The following is a 15879-nucleotide window of genomic DNA, read 5'->3' on the forward strand; positions in this document are numbered from 1 at the left end:
ATTCTCTTTCATTGATTTGTCTATCCTTGTGCCAGTATCACACTATTTTGATTACTTAGCTATATAGTTAAAATCAGGTAATATAATACTCCAATTTTTTTCTTTCAATATTGTTTTAGCTACTCCAGGTCCTTTGCATTTCCATGTAAATTTTAGAATCTAAAATTTTAGAATCTAGAATTTTAGAATTAGTCAGTTCTTGCTTTTTAAGCCTGCTAAGGGTATAATTAACAATTATGAATGTATTGGTCAATTTGGAGAGAATTTTAACACTAAGCCACTTTTAATACCATTGAATCATCCAGTCCACGAACATGTCATGACCCTTAATTTAGTTAGGTTCTGTTTTCTCTCAGCACTGTTTTGTAGCTTTCAGTGTAGAGGTCTTACATGGTATGATTCATTTTTGAGAGGAAAAAAGTACTACTATAAAATTTACCTGTGGTTTTCTCTGGGTGAAGGACTGATGACTGCTGTATGTCTACACACACACACACACATATTTTACTTGTGTCTGTATTTTCTAAATTTCCTACAATGACAGTGTATCAATTTTTTTTAGTAAGAAAACAAAAAATAAAAAGGGAACCAGTGTATTAGGCAGTGTGCTATGCTTTTTGTCATTGATTTACGATAAATGTAGATTTTGGACTAGACCCAGTATAGCCTTCTCTATAACCAGGGTCTTTATCTCTTTTGCTTATAGTGTACGTGTGGTTAGGTGCTTACTAAACTACCTCCAGTGATGTTATTCAAACGTTATTACAATCTTTTTTATAGGCATTAAAATATATAGGGAACAAAGTAAGAAGGCAAAGGATGTGGGGAGGTGGACCAAAGAAAACCAAAATAGAAGAAGCAAGAGAGCTCCTGGCTTCCACCATTCTGACCCATGTCCCAGTGAGTAACACTGTTACTGTAAATAAAGACTATGAGATCTGTGAATTCCTGTTAAAGAACTGTGATAAGAGTTTACCTCATTTAAAGTCTAACTCCTCAAGAGAAAATTCTAAAGAGGAATGTACTGCCCCACCAGTAATAACCTTCCATTATCAGCAGTTTGTTTATACTCGGAGAATGTTAGCTGTATCGCCATCATCATGTTTATTCTCTTGTGGTTATTCTTTCAGTCTTAAAATATTGTTATTTTATGTTCATACATATATTAGTACTAGATTTTTACTGCTACTAGATTTCATGGTTTTGAAGGACAGAGATGATGTCTTACATGTTTTATAAATAAAATAAGCTTACAGTGCCTTGTCCATACCTATTTTTTATTGTATGGTAAAATTGCTTATGTAAAATATGCTTATGCTTATTGTATAGTAAAATATGCTTCATGGCAAAATATGTATAACATAAAGTTTACCTTTTTACATGTACAATTTTCTGGAGTTAAGTACATTCACACTATTGTACAACCATCACCACAGCAGATAGGTTTAAAAATGCTTACTGAGTGAGTTCATCTTCTAGACCTTGAATTTTAAAGTTCACATCGTCCAGCCTCCTTCACTTACTGTGAAGATTCTTTGATCCAAACATGCTAGATGATTTGCGTTGTCACCCAGCTGGTTAGCGGTAAGAGTAAAGGCTAGAACCTATCTTCTGACCTTGGACTAGTATGTAGTATTTACTTTTTATTAACTTATTAAACAGAGATCAACCATATTGGCATGTGAGGTGTTGGCAAGAGGCAGCCCTCAATTTTCTTCCCGTTTAATGTGTATGTTTTACTAAGTTACAGAATTATTATTTGTTAGACTATCTTGTTAACTAAATAGTCTGGTTTGTAATGAGTTACCATGTGTTCCATCCATGAATAATCTTGTTCAAGGATTGCAAACACGACCTTCAGGGGCTGACTGTAAAATAATGGAAGGTCTAGGGATCTGTGGAAGTCGAGAGTAACCACCTGAATGCATCCAGATCCGATTTTCCTGTATTAAAACACCCTTCAATCCAAATAATACAGGTTTCTCATTCTGCCCCTTGGCTACCATTTGTGCATGTCGTTAATTTAATCTAAAGAATTAGAAAATTTTGAATGTTAAAGCTAGGTCTGAACTGAATTTTAAGCTCTTTTGGATGATTGGAAAGAGTCTGAAACTTAAAATAGCGAAAGTGAATAGTAGAAACAACAAGGGCTTTTGGAGTCTGAGACGTAATTGTTCAAATCCTGGTTTCTCACATTCTAACTGATGAACTTTGGGCAAATCTGAACTTTTCTAAGCTTCAGTTTTCTCATCTGTATAATAAAAGTAATTCCCACTTTCTCGCAGGGTTCTTATGATGATTCAGAGATATAATATACGTAAAGCTCTGTATTTTCCACAGCTCCCCATGTAGCTATTAGGAGCTACGCTTACCTTCATACTATAACTGAGAAGAATGTTGGGTTAATTAAAGAGCTTTAGTTGATAGAGTCCTGCCGATAGTAACGCTTGTTTATTTAGACTGATAAAGACACGCCGGGCGCAGTGGCTCACACCTGTAATCCCAGCACTTTGGGAGGCCGAGGCAGGCTGATCACCTGAGGTCAGGAGTTCAAGACCAGCCTGACCAATATTAAGAAACCCCATCTCTACTGAAAACACAAAATTAACCAGGCATGGTGGTGCATGCCTGTAATCCCAGCTACTCCGGAGACTGAGGTAGGAGAATCACTTGAACCTGGGAGGCGTAGGTTGCGATGAGCCAAGATCATGCCATTGCACTCCAGCCTGGGCAACAAGAGTGAAACTCCAACTAAAAAAAAAAAAACAAAATTTATACTTTTCTGTGGTTGCATGGAATCTAAATTACCATTTTAAAAGCTTGGTTATACGTAATCCAGGGAGGAATAAAGTCAGAATAGATGGATCGGGGAAAAGATCTTCATTTTCCAGAATTGTTTTGGACAGTATTTACCTAAGTGTGATATAAAGGATGATTTTCGTGATACAGGGTCATTTTTTTATGTAAGTAATTATGTACTTACTAGAAAGAATACAACTAGCATCAAATTCATTGGTGTGGTATATGTGATTTTATGGTATTATTGCATAGGATGAAGCTTAGCTTAAAATTGGTTGTTTAAAGATGATTAAACATGTTACATAAATATGTATAACAAGAGATATTTGTGATGGTGGAACTTGAATGACTAGCATTTGGAAAGTATTATTTAGGTGTGTCTGTGTAGAGGGAAAAGCATGGGCAGATACTCAGTACTTCTCAGTGCTTATCCTTGGGGGCGGGCCTCCAGAGGCCTTTGTCTTGGTATCCTGGCCTTTCAGTTCCTTGGGGTCTGTGGTTCCCAAAGAGCATTCTGTGGACTAGTAGCATTGGCATCACAGGGGACTTGTGAGAAATACTTAAACTCTACCCTAGACCTGCTGAATCAGAAACCCTAGGAGTGGGTCCCAATAATCTGTGTCTTAACAAGCCCTCCAGATGATTATGCATGCTAAAGTTTAGAAACCACTGCTCTAAGGGTGATTAGGCTACAAGATGCCTAAGTTCCAGACCACTCTTCCCTCTAATGTAGTATTAAAAGGTCTCCAGAGTTCTGAAACAGGCAACAATTCTGTTTCATCATTCCGAGTTCATTTGTTAGTCCTCTTTTCTCCCCCTCTTTCAGATAATCCGCAGGTTAGTATCCCACAAAGGAGTATCTGAACTACTCTTAGCATTCTCCCAGAAAGTGTTACCAGCTGCTGGACTGAGAGGATCCCCACTCACCATATGACTATGGGAACAGTGCTAAGTATTAACCCATTTCAATTTAGACTTAGAGTTTTGCTTTCTAGCATATAGTCATTAAAAAGGGGAGTGAAGTGAGTTAGGGTTCAGTCCCAAGGGGGTGATGGACTGCACCTCTAATCAAGAAGCGGCGTTATACAGTTCAGTAGGGGCATTTTCCACAAATATCCATATTTATTTCTACTTATAAATGTCTTGGGAGAATCTGCCAGTGTTTATGCAAAAGGAAAATGTGAAATGGGTTTTGTTGAAAATTGAAAATTTTGTTAATGAAAGTTTGCTTTATTTTTCTCATTAGCAAGAAAAATAACTACAACTAGAAGAGTTAGATGTTCCATGTAACTTACCACATTAAGATTAGAACAATAAAATGTAAATTAGATGTGCTTAAATGGAGGACCACACAGCTTTCGAAATAGCAATTGAAAATGTAAATTACTTATAGCTGCCCAGACACTGAGGTTTTCTGCTTGGTATTGTGGTAACTGGTGTTATGATTGTAGAGGGTTTTTTTTTTGGAGGATGGCCAAGAGACTTTTTAAATACCTTCTTATTGATGTAATTGTTTTGTGGGTACAAGATAACAAAGTAGCTTTTAGGTCCACTTTTTCTTTTACCACATTCAAACACATTTCTTTTAACATATTCCAAAGTTCTCAGTAATAGAAAGAGAGTAAATTGACCTAGAGAAGAAATAAAACTTCCTTTGAAGGAAAATGGAGTTTTTGAAACACATACAGAATTCTAACATCCTACATTATTTAGTGGAATTACTTAGCAGCAACAACAAAATGTATGAAGGAGAATGCTTGTTTTTTTTTTTAATGCAATCTATTGATTTATTGTCATAGTGATAAACTTAATAAAAGAGATTTCATTGGGATTTTACTAAATGATTAAGGTAAGTAAAAAGGAAATTTTGTAATAGTATGTATCATCTGTGGAAAAGCCTATAAATACTCCTTGGAATTGGCAGAAGCTCAGGCTATATTCTCAAAATTTGCCTTTTTAGATGTAGTGAAAGGATCCACTTCAGTTTTTTTGCCTCTCCAAACAAACCAGTGCAATTATTTTATCAGTTCTGAGTCAACTTACTGATTGAGCCATTCATTCATATGGGTTTCAGTGTTTCTGCTAGAGAAGATTGACTAGAACATTTGCTACAAATTCATTCCTCTGTTCGTTCATTCAGCAGGTATTTGTTGCATACCAGACAATATCGTAGTACAGTTCTTATCACTGCATAATAAACATTCTAAAACTTAATGGCTTAATGTAACTGTTTATTGTATATCTCGTGATTCTGTGGTTTGACTGGGCTTAACTTAAGGTGGAGGAGGGAGTTCTTATTTCAGGTCTCTTACGAAGTTGCAGACAGATAGCAGCTGAGGTTAGAGTCATCTGGAAGGTCACCTGGGCTAGACATTCCACATGGCATCTTCACTCATATCTCTGACCCCTTCTTGGTTTTCCATTTCACTGGGATTTTACTAAATGAAATGTAGCCTCTGTCTCTGCACAACAGAGTATTTTGGACTTCTCATGTAGTGTCTCAGGACTCTAAGAGAAAGGAAAAGGAAACTTAAGCCAGTTGACTTAAAGGTTAATTCTGGAATTGGCCTGGTATTATTTCTGCTGTATTCTCTTGGTTAAACTAATTATAGGCCAATCCCAAGGGAGTGACAGATCCCACTTTTAATGAAGAAATGGCATAAAGTTTATAGGAAGGGAAGGAGTTGATAGTAGTCATCTTTGACACAAAGGTACTCACAGGTACTGAGGACAATGAGGAAAAGTCATCTCAACTCAGAAAGTTTCCAGACTACTTGAATTTATTTGAATGGAGAGAATCATAACAATTCAGTATTTTCTTAAATGTTGTTATATTGATACTTTTCATGAGGTACATTAAATTTTAGTGTCCATTTTCTCAAATTTTTTCTCCAATTTCTGTCTTACAGGTTAAGGAATTCAATTTCCGAGCCAAATGTATCTATACTGCAGTGATGGTGCGAAGAGTAATTCTGGCCCAAGGAGATAATAAAGTTGATGACAGAGATTATTATGGGAACAAGCGACTGGAATTGGCAGGACAGGTGATTTAATTATTTTATGTCAAAAATCTTTCTTTAATGAAGGTTAATTTGGTTTTCGTTTCACGTAAGAGGAAGAAACATCTGAATGAAATATAGTTTGCATGTTTGAAGGCAAACATTTCATGCCTGACTTATTATCTCTTATAATTCCTTTAACTGTAAAAACATTAATTCTTTTTCTTTTCTTTCTTTCTTTTTTTTTTTTTTTTTTTGAGACGGAGTTTCGCTCTTGTTGCCCAGGCTAGAGGGCAATGGTGCGATCTTGGCTCACTGCAACATCCGCCTCCTGGGTTCAAGCGATTCTCCTGCCTCAGCCTCCTGAGTAGCTGGGATTACAGGCATGTGCCACCATGCCCGGCTAATTTTGTATTTTTAGTAGAGATGGGGTTTCTCCATGTTGGTCAGGCTGGTCTTGAACTCCTGACCTCAGGTGATCCACCTGCCTCGGCCTCTCAAAGTGCTGGGATTATAGGTGTGAGCCACCACGCCCAGTCTAATTCTTTAAATGTTAATAGTACATGACCTATATCTTTTGTTGGGATGTTTACCCTCATTCTGTATAATATACAAAGTGAAGTATGACTTTAAGTAATATCATTTATTCAGTTAACAAATATTTACTAAACACCTATTATGTTCTAGGCATACTCCTAAGTACTAGTTATATTAGAGGAAGTGAGACAGACAAAAGCCTCTTTTCTCTTACTCCTTGTAGTCTCAGTGGGAGGGAGAGAGACAATAATCAAGGAAACAATTCCCTGATTGTTTTGGTGACATGGTAGAGGTAGGTTAGTGAGAATATCGCTAATCTCATTTTAAGTCTTAGCTGATAAATAACGTTTTATTTCAAGAGTGTGTGTATCTTTCAAATGGCTAGCAAGCATCCACAAATCTTTGGTTAGCAAGTATCTAAAAAGCTCCAGAAATAGTTTGCAATTATTTTCTCCTATTCTGTAGGTTGCTTTTTCACTTTCTTGACGGTGTCCTTTGATGCACAACGGTTCTTAATTTTGAAATAGTCCTATTTGTCTATTATTTTCTCTTGTTTCCAGTGCTTTTGGTGTCATATTCATGAAATTATAGACAAATTCAGTGTCAGGAAGATTTCCAGAATGTTCTAAAAGTTTTATAGTGTTAGCTCTTAAGTTTAGGCCTTAGTTTAGGTGAGAGTTTTGTTAGATGTACATTTCTAGATTGATATTTATTATCTCTCACCATTTACTAGTTTGTTTTTGTTTTTTTACTTTAGGCAAATATTTCACCTCCTTCTGCCTCAGGTTCCCTGTCTATAAAAATGGGGTCCATGCCATGTACCTTATAGGATTGTTATGGGATTAGATGAATGATGTATACCGTACCTTGAATGGCACAGAACCATTGTAATTCCTTCATAGATGTTCTGTCTTATCTCTCTAGGTGCTTTTAAGATCTTCTCTTGACTTTTGTTATTCTGTAGTTTTCTTTATGATATGCCTTGGTGTGAATTTCTTTTATTTATTTTGCTTGGTATGTGCGTGTTCCTGTTATCCCTGGATTAATGTCTTTAATCAATTCAGAAAAATTCTCAGCTATTATCTCTTCAAATGTTGCCTATCCTCTCTTCTTTCTATTCTCTTTTTCAGATTTTCCAATTAAGTGTGCTTTAAACTCTCATTTTTTTCCATATCTCTTAACCTCTGTTTTCTTTTTTCTATTATCTTTGTTCCTTTACTGCATTCTGTGTGATTGTTTTTCTAATTTAGCTCTTAGTTCATTTTCTATCCAGCCATGTTCAGTAATTGAGTTTTTTGTTGTTTACTCTTATAGAAGGCTTTTTCATATATTTTTGGTAATTTATTGGTTTTACATTTTATGATGAAAATTCTCAAACATTCAGAAAAGTTAGAATGATTTTGATCATCTTATTTTGTGTGTATTTTTATTTCTTCATTGATTTACATAGCTTTTTAAATTTCATATCAGAAAACTATATTTTAGCATCTAGAATCTAATATGCCATTAATTATAAGGTGGACCACTATTTTTATTTCTACTAAGAAACAAAACACATCACCGGTTAAATTATGACACAGTGCTAAGTGTTAAGATGTATCCCATGTTCAGGAAAAAAAAAAAAAATTCCAATTAGTGAAATATAGTAATTCCAGTATCTAATGTTCTAAAGCTGCTGAGTTAGTTGTTTTTGATTACTCTTAAGGTAGATTGGTTCCTTGTAAGTTCAGCGATCTTTATTTATGAACTCATATTTAATTGAGCTCAGATTCTGGGTGCTATACTAGGGATATTTTCTTTTGGGGATATGTATTTTCTTTTGCAGGGAATAGTGCTGACCTGAAACTTCTAAGTCTTCTTACATGATTCTGAGGATTTTGAGTTTCAGGCTCACTCCTTCATCTTGTCACTGAACTTTGATTTAGTCTCCAGGTCCCTAAGCTGATATCAGTATTTATTCTCAGGGCAACTCTGCCATTTGGATTTGCTTATTGCTCCCTACTCCCTACCGTGGCTTCACCTCATTTTTTAATCTCGTGACTCTTGGAGAGCTAAGGGGTGGTTAGGGGAGAGGGTACCTTGGAATTTTCTTATTCTTCCTGCAAGCCCAGCAGTATGTGAGAAGCATATTTTATCCAGAATCTAGTCATATTGTAGTAACCAGACTCCTCAGAGAATCTAACCCAGTGTGCTCCAAGCAGCAGAGGTCCCTTCATTTTCACGGTAGACTTGAAGCTTCATGAGGACAGAGACTGCATCTTTCTTGTTCATCTTACTAAACTTTGCAACTAATAAGATGCCCCAGATATAGTGTCATCACATATTTGTTGTAGTAATGAATCAGTTAATTATATGTTCTAAAATAGTTTACTTTAAAGCCCCTTTGAATTCTGATATTCTTTCTTCATTGCTGTCTTAATCAGTTAGCAGTGCCATCTACCCATGCTGCTGAGCTGGGAACCTCTGTGTCACTCCAGACTCTTCCTGTTCCTTCAGTCTACACGTCAGGTTTGTCAAATCATCAAATCCTGCCTGTGCCATTTCCTAAATGCATCTCTAATTTATCTCCAGTGTAACTGTTAGAGCACAGGCCTTCAACTTCAGTGTAACCTCCTAACGAGCCTCTCTGTTCTTAGCTTCACCCCAACTCCATTCATCTTCCACAGTGCTAATAAAATTATTTCAACACACAAATACGATCTTCTCACTCTTGTGCTTAGGCTGTTTGAATGGCTCCCTCTGAAAGCAGTGAGGTCACTACAGTGAGATGCGATGTGGTTAATGGAAGATGCCAAGTTACGGAATGTGTCAGCCAAATCATCTTTTAGGAATGTAGAGTCTGTTGTTGGTGACAGTTCTTAGGAGATCAGTCTGTGTGGTTGTCACAGAGGGATGATTGTATGGTTGATAAGAAGAGGATGCCAAGCTTCCATAATAACTAAAGATATGGTAACTTAGGGATATGGTTATATAAAGCACTGGCATGTTCCTAATTAGAGGTACTACTTCCTGAGTCCCCTGGAATTTTCCCAGGAGATATATATCCATGAATGATACCACCCGGCCTAGAATGAGGTTTTGCAGAGCCCAAGACACTTCTTTTGTTATTCTGATGGTTGTTCATTTATTTTACCAATTTAAACAAATATCTTTAATTTTTTTAAAAAAAAAGTGTTATGATTTTTAAAAAATAATGTTGGCAGTAAAAATAATAAACATAGTAAAATAGCAGGAGTCATTCTTAGCAAATATTTTTTTTAAAATAGCATAGCACAAAGAATTTTAAGCAAAAAGGTTTGCAGTGAAAAGTGACCCACCTGTGACCCTCCTTTCCATCTGACTGAATTCCCCAGTTCTCCTTTCCAGAAAGTCACTTTTCCTATACTTTCCTCTATCCTTCCAGAGACACTCTATGCATATACAAATGTCTTTATTAACTGGCATTTTAAAGTTAAACCATTGGAAACTCTTGCCCTGAAAACTATTCAGGCCTCTGTGTGAATTTATGCTTAGTGGGGCTTCCTTGAGGACCTTTGTCATGGGCAAGTTTGGAGTCAGGTTTTGCAAGTTCAAAAGAAATTATATAAAGGAACAGTTTGCTGTCATTAGTTTGAAACAGATTTTCAAACCAGTAATGTCCGAGAATGTTATTTGACCATTACTGCCAAGCCCTTTGACTTAAGGGGGAATTTAATCAGTTAAATGTGTCTGTTGCTATAGAAATTGACATATACCTGCTTGTGTATGTGCTTTTTAGTTATGAAAAATTGCATACACACCACTATATATAATGTGTGCATTAAGTCTGATAAAGCAAATACTTATATATTCCCATTCAATTTAAGAATGAACACAGCATCAATACATTTGAATCCTCCATGTGCCTTCTCTTGTTCTTGGCTGCCCCTCCCATCTGTCTGTCTGGAGGCTCTGGCCATGTGCCTGCCTATTCACTTGGTACCAAGCAATCCCAACACATTCCTGAGCATTCTCTGTGTGATTAGGTGAAGCACACGTCCTTTTCCCAGGAGCATCCGCAGCAGACCTGAGCTTCAGATGTAGGTTTCAGAGTTTTTCAAGCATGAACTCTTAGTTGGAATCCCAATATTAAAACAGATAAAAGTTGAGCCTTTCTGGTTGAGGTGGGACACAGGGGTTCTCTGCCTCCTTCCCCTTCCCCTGAAACTCCTCCATGGAATTCATAAGCACAGTCTCCTCTGTAGAAGAATGTTTAGATTCTTTCACAGAGCCTGCAGGATCCTCCATGATCATGCCCCTCTGTGCCTTTCCAGCCTCATCTCATGCCAAAGTGAGCCACTTACATCTTCTCAAACATACCATAATGCTCTTCTATCACTCCATTCCTTTGAGTTATGCCTTTTACCGAAGCTGCGCCTCCCTCATATCCCTTTCACCCTCTCTCTAAAGAGGAGCGCCTCCTTATTCATCATTTGAGCCCTCTCTGAAACTGTAACTATAACCTCCTAGGTGCAGTTACTTGCTCTGTCTTCCTTAGGCCAGTAGCAGTTTATTCAAGTCTTTATTTGCATGCTAAATTAACATATAATTCTTTACTTCCATGCTTCTTCCCTCTTTTAGGTTGTAAGCTCATTGAGGACAGGAACCATTTATATTCATCTCGTTATTTCCACATATGTACAGGCTGATATTTGAATAAGGAGAAGTTGCTCTCATGCAGCCTTGCAAACTGCATTCCAGCAAGAGACACAACCAAGTTCACATCTCCTAAGGCAGGAATGAGTTTAGGAACTGGAGGAACTGATAGAGGGTCAGTGTGACTGGAGTGAGTGAGGTGTCAGGATGGTAAGAAATGACACTGGAGACCCATGTGGAGGCCGGATTATCTGGGGCCCTGTGTGTCATGAAAAGAGACTTGGATTTAATTCTACATGCAGCAGAAGACTATTGAAGGGTTTTAGTCAGGGAAGTGACACGATCTGATTTTTAGTTTAGAAAGATCTGATGTGGAGATGAACAGGCCAAGAGTGGACTGGCTAGAAACTGTAGCAGTTTTCCAGATGAGAGATAGTGGGGCTGGGATGGTCACAGCAGATAGCAGATAGTACCACAACTAAAATTTAAAAACTAGAATTCTGAAATTATAGTAATTTTAGGTTTTGGAAAAAAAAAAATTAGTATCTGGACTACTGAGGAAGCTCTGTTTGGTTAATGGCCACTACTTAGCAGTTAGGTTTTTGGCCACCTTCAGATTGACCACTGTGCAAGGAATTATGGGTATCCTCACCATCAATCCCGTTTTTACTGTTTTTTACTTGGGAAAAATCATGGTGTTAAATGAGTCCATTAAAAAAAGTTGATTGTTTACAGGAATAAGGAATGGAGTAACAAGGGGGGAAAGGAGAGCTGATCCTGTTGCTTAAAAAGTTAGAATTAAAAAGAGGGTTCCCATGTGCAAGAAAACATAGCTTTATAAACAATGTAAAGACACAAAAGGCATTGTGTTGGCAAAAATGTGTAAAAACAATAGCTGCTAATTTCACACCCCATGGGATGAGGGAGCATAAATGTGCTTCAGCTTTAGATAACAGAGTTGTCTCCACTGGCCAAGCAGGTTCACAGAGCTTTCCCTCAGTCTTGCTGCCACAAGAGGGTTGGCAGGCCAGCCGCCAGTAGAGGTGTTAGCAAAACCTACCGATTTCAGGCTTAATCTTTCACCTACCTTTTCTTTTTCGGTAATGTGTTCATTATTTGCTGAGCATTACTCTATTCTTTGTCTGCAAATTTTTTGTTTCTAATGCAGCTTGCTTTGTATGGGTGAGATATGGAATGGCACCAAAATCCGGCACCCTGGAAAGCCAGGGATTTCCACCCTATGACAAAAGAATGCCGTCTTGACTTCAGAGATTGCCTAATCCCAGCTGTTCTGATAATGTAATTAAGGCTGCCTAATGTCTTTAATTTTGCAACCAGTTTGTGTGAAAAGGAGAATTTGGCACTCTGAAGGCTTAAACACTAAATAGCAATCTCAAGACGCCTAATTAGAATTCTCTGACATTAAGCTAATTGGTGAAACTGTATTTCAGCAGCTTAACTTCTTTATTAATTTTTTAAGCATTTTCATTGAAAATCAATTGATGAGCTGTCAGCATTTTTCACTGAAATATGATTTGCTCTTTACTGCTCCTGTCTTAAACAGGCTGAAAGGCCTTATACTAGCAAGGTATTGAATATTATCACCAGCATTCCTTCCCTTTTAGTCATTTTACTTTTGACCTAAATAATGTGGTTTATTGTGTGGATGGCCTTGTGGTTTCTCACTGCTCTGTGAACTTGGACAGCATTTTTTCTTTTAAACAGAAATTTTAGGAGTGGGGAAATTTAGTAATGAGGCAGTATTTCTGTTGACTGTGCTCTTACTTTTTACTTGTTTAGTACCAGAACGTTTCCTCGTGTTTGAATCAAGGGGCTACAATAAATTCAGCTGGGATCCAAAAAAACTTTGTCATAATTTGAGACAAAAGTGTCTAAGTGTAAGGAACTAATTAAAATAGAGCTGAGCTTTTATTGTTTAGGTTAAGGGCATTCGATTCTGTTCAGGATGCTTATTCAAGCTCCTTTTGCCAGTTTCCACAGGAAGTTGCTGGAATGGGCTTCTTCATCCCCTCTCACCCCTCTGCACCTGCTTCCATTCCCATATTCTTTCTTTCCAAGAGTGAAACTGCTGGGTCTCACTGTAAGAAAGGATTAAGCTCTCAGAGGAGGAAGTTTTCTCTTTAGAACACTTCTGACATAGTAAATTCAAATTCAAGATCCAGTCTTTTCTATCTGAAAAGTTGGTCTTAGTAGAAAAGTGGAAGGACATGTCTTAACTTTAAAGAAGGAAAAGCATGAAATCCAATTCCACTTAGGAAATTCCTTCTTTGGCACTAGCTAGAGGAGAAGATTCATTTGCTTTGAATACCTTCTTCATTCTGAGTCAGAAAACTACCTATCAGAAACATGCAGGAATATAGTCAATATGGAATTTGGAAAATCTTGCTTAAACATATTTCACTGAACCTCAGAATTCTTTAAGAAATTAATTAGTATAAATATGCCCCCCATATTACTTTAATGTTTTGTTATTTAACTTAGATCACAAATATATTGGGCTTTTTTCTTCCACTGCAAAGAAAAAAGATGTGTACAAAGGGAAAAAACTAATCGAATTAATTTTATAGGGGTATTTAGTATTCATAATATCTGTTATATTATTGAAGAAGTCTGCCTGTTTTTTATTTGTAGTGAGCCAGCTATTTAGTTTTGCTTTTTTATTTTTTATGAACTTGATATAACTGGCATTCTGGTTATGTTACTCTGTTACATGCTATCTAAAAACAGTGGCTTAAAACAACCATTTTATTATACATACCTCACAGTTTTGTGGGTCAAGAACTCAGGCGGGACTTGGCTATTTGATTCTTCTGTTTCACATGGTGTTGATGGAGGTTGGTTGGTTGGTGTTCTGCTAGAGGATGGTAGGAAGGGCTGGAAAGCTAGGCTCAGGTCTTTCCAGAGTTGTCACATTCGGTGGCTCAGGAATCCAAGAGTAAATGTTTCCTGTAGACAAGAAACTGTGTGACCTTAATGACCTAGACTGAAAGTCACAACATCACTTGTGTTTATTCTGTTGGTCAAATAGTCCCCACCCAGATGTGGGGCAGTGGGGCGCAGGGGAGGGGTGGGCATGGGCCATACTGCTCAATGTTTAGTTCAGGCATCAGCCAGAGATTTGGGCAAACTTTATATACATAATTTGGAGTTTTCTTCCTTGTGTTCTCTCCTTTATGGAATTCCCCTTCACCTTCCAGCTACTCAAATCCAGTAGTTCAGATCTTTTTCTTCTGTTTTTCCAGTCCAGTAAGACTGCTGGTCTTTCTCTGAGTTTCAGCTTCCCAATGTGGCTTGGACTCTTTTTATTAATGTGGCCTACCCTTAGGTGAAAAGCCTTAAAAATGAGACATGTACCCAGTGCCATTCACTCTCAGTGTCCTGCTTTTCAACACTCCCGAGTGCCTTCAAAAAGTTTTTAAATGTTTTGTCCAGAATTTATAATTATTATCTGCAGATGAATCCATCTGATAGGACCTACTCTACCAATTCGGGAAACACAGCCACCTAGTCTGTTTTCATGAGTCACTGTTCCATCCCATTGATTTGGCTTCCATAATCTCACTGTTTTAAAATATCACTGTGGTTTAATAGCATTTATAGGTAATTTTTAACATAAAAATTAACATGTTACATTTATATGTTATGAAGGGTACAAATAAAATGAACACCCTCAAAGCCACTACTCAACAACTAGACTATTACCAATACCGTTTCATTTACCTATGTACCCCCTACTCTGTTCTTCACTTTCCCCTACTGTCCTGAACTTTTGCATTTTTTAATTTATTGATTTATTATATCATTTACATTTTTAATTTTAAAGTTTTAAAATTATTTATTACAGTATAAGCTTTGCTTACTTTTGAGCTTTATAGAAATAGATCCGTACCATATAATTTCTCTGCAGTTTTTTTCTTCTTTCAACATTAACATGTATCTATATTGTTGCATGTCACTGTAGTTCATTTTCATTTCTGTTTTCCATTGTGTCAAGATGTGATACAGTATGATGAATACCACTTTATTCATTCTACTGATCAAGGACTTTGTATTGTTTCTCCCCATTTGACATTAAAAAAAAAAAAAAGCGAAAAAAAAAAAAAACCACAGCAGCACTGGCATTCTTATTTTTGTCTCCTGGTTTCCATATGCAAGAGTTTCTCTAAGGAGGATTACCTAGTCATGGAGTCAGAGTCAAAATAAATTTTTACCTGAACTGGAGAATGCCAAACTGGTTTCCCAGGTATTTCTACATTACATTGTATATGAATTTCTGATGATCTCCATCCCATGACTTACTATCAAAAACTTTTAAGTTTTTGTCTAATAGGTGCAAAGTGGCTTCTCCTTGTGGTCTTAATTTGCATTTTCTACATTATTAATGAGGTTGAGCCCCTTTTCATGTACTTATTGATTATTCCTGTTTTCTTTGAAATGTCTTTTGGGTTTTTCCCATTTTTGTTATTGATTTCATGGAGATTTTTGTGTATTTTGCATCCTAATTTTTTGTTATATGTGTTGCAAATATCCTCTTCCAGTCTACATTCTTTTTTAAATAACTATATATATATACACACACACACACACACACACACACACACAATTTGGAGACAGAGTCTGGCTCTGTTACCCAGGCTGGAGTGCAGTGGTGTGATCTCTGCTCACTGCAACCTCCACCTCCTGGGTTCAGGCAATCCTCCTGTCTCAGCCTCCCAGGTAGCTGGGATTACAGGCGTGTACTACCACACCCAGCTAATTTTTGTGTTTTTAGTAGAGATGGGGTTTTGCCATGTTGGCCAGGCTGGTCTCGAACTCCTGACCTCAAGTTATCCACCTGTCTCAGCCTCCCAAAGTGCTAGGATTACAAGCATGAGCCACAGCACCCAGGCAACTTTATAGTTTTTTTTTT

The 15879-nt window shown here is 37.1% G+C and overlaps 1 protein-coding gene across 2 annotated transcripts in view; it reads left to right on the forward strand.

Moving 5' to 3' along the window:
* POLR3B (polymerase (RNA) III (DNA directed) polypeptide B) overlaps window positions 1-15879 on the forward strand; it is a 136810-nt gene that overhangs the window by 40781 nt on the left and 80150 nt on the right. For both annotated transcript variants that reach the window (XM_011975527.1, XM_011975528.1), the window contains exons 11-12: window positions 781-900; window positions 5709-5843. In XM_011975527.1, the coding sequence (XP_011830917.1) occupies window positions 781-900; window positions 5709-5843 (255 nt within the window). The remainder of the gene's footprint in view (window positions 1-780; window positions 901-5708; window positions 5844-15879) is intronic.

This window comes from Mandrillus leucophaeus, unplaced genomic scaffold, assembly GCF_000951045.1.
Source record: "Mandrillus leucophaeus isolate KB7577 unplaced genomic scaffold, Mleu.le_1.0 Scaffold157, whole genome shotgun sequence".
NCBI classification, from domain to species: domain Eukaryota; kingdom Metazoa; phylum Chordata; class Mammalia; order Primates; family Cercopithecidae; genus Mandrillus; species Mandrillus leucophaeus.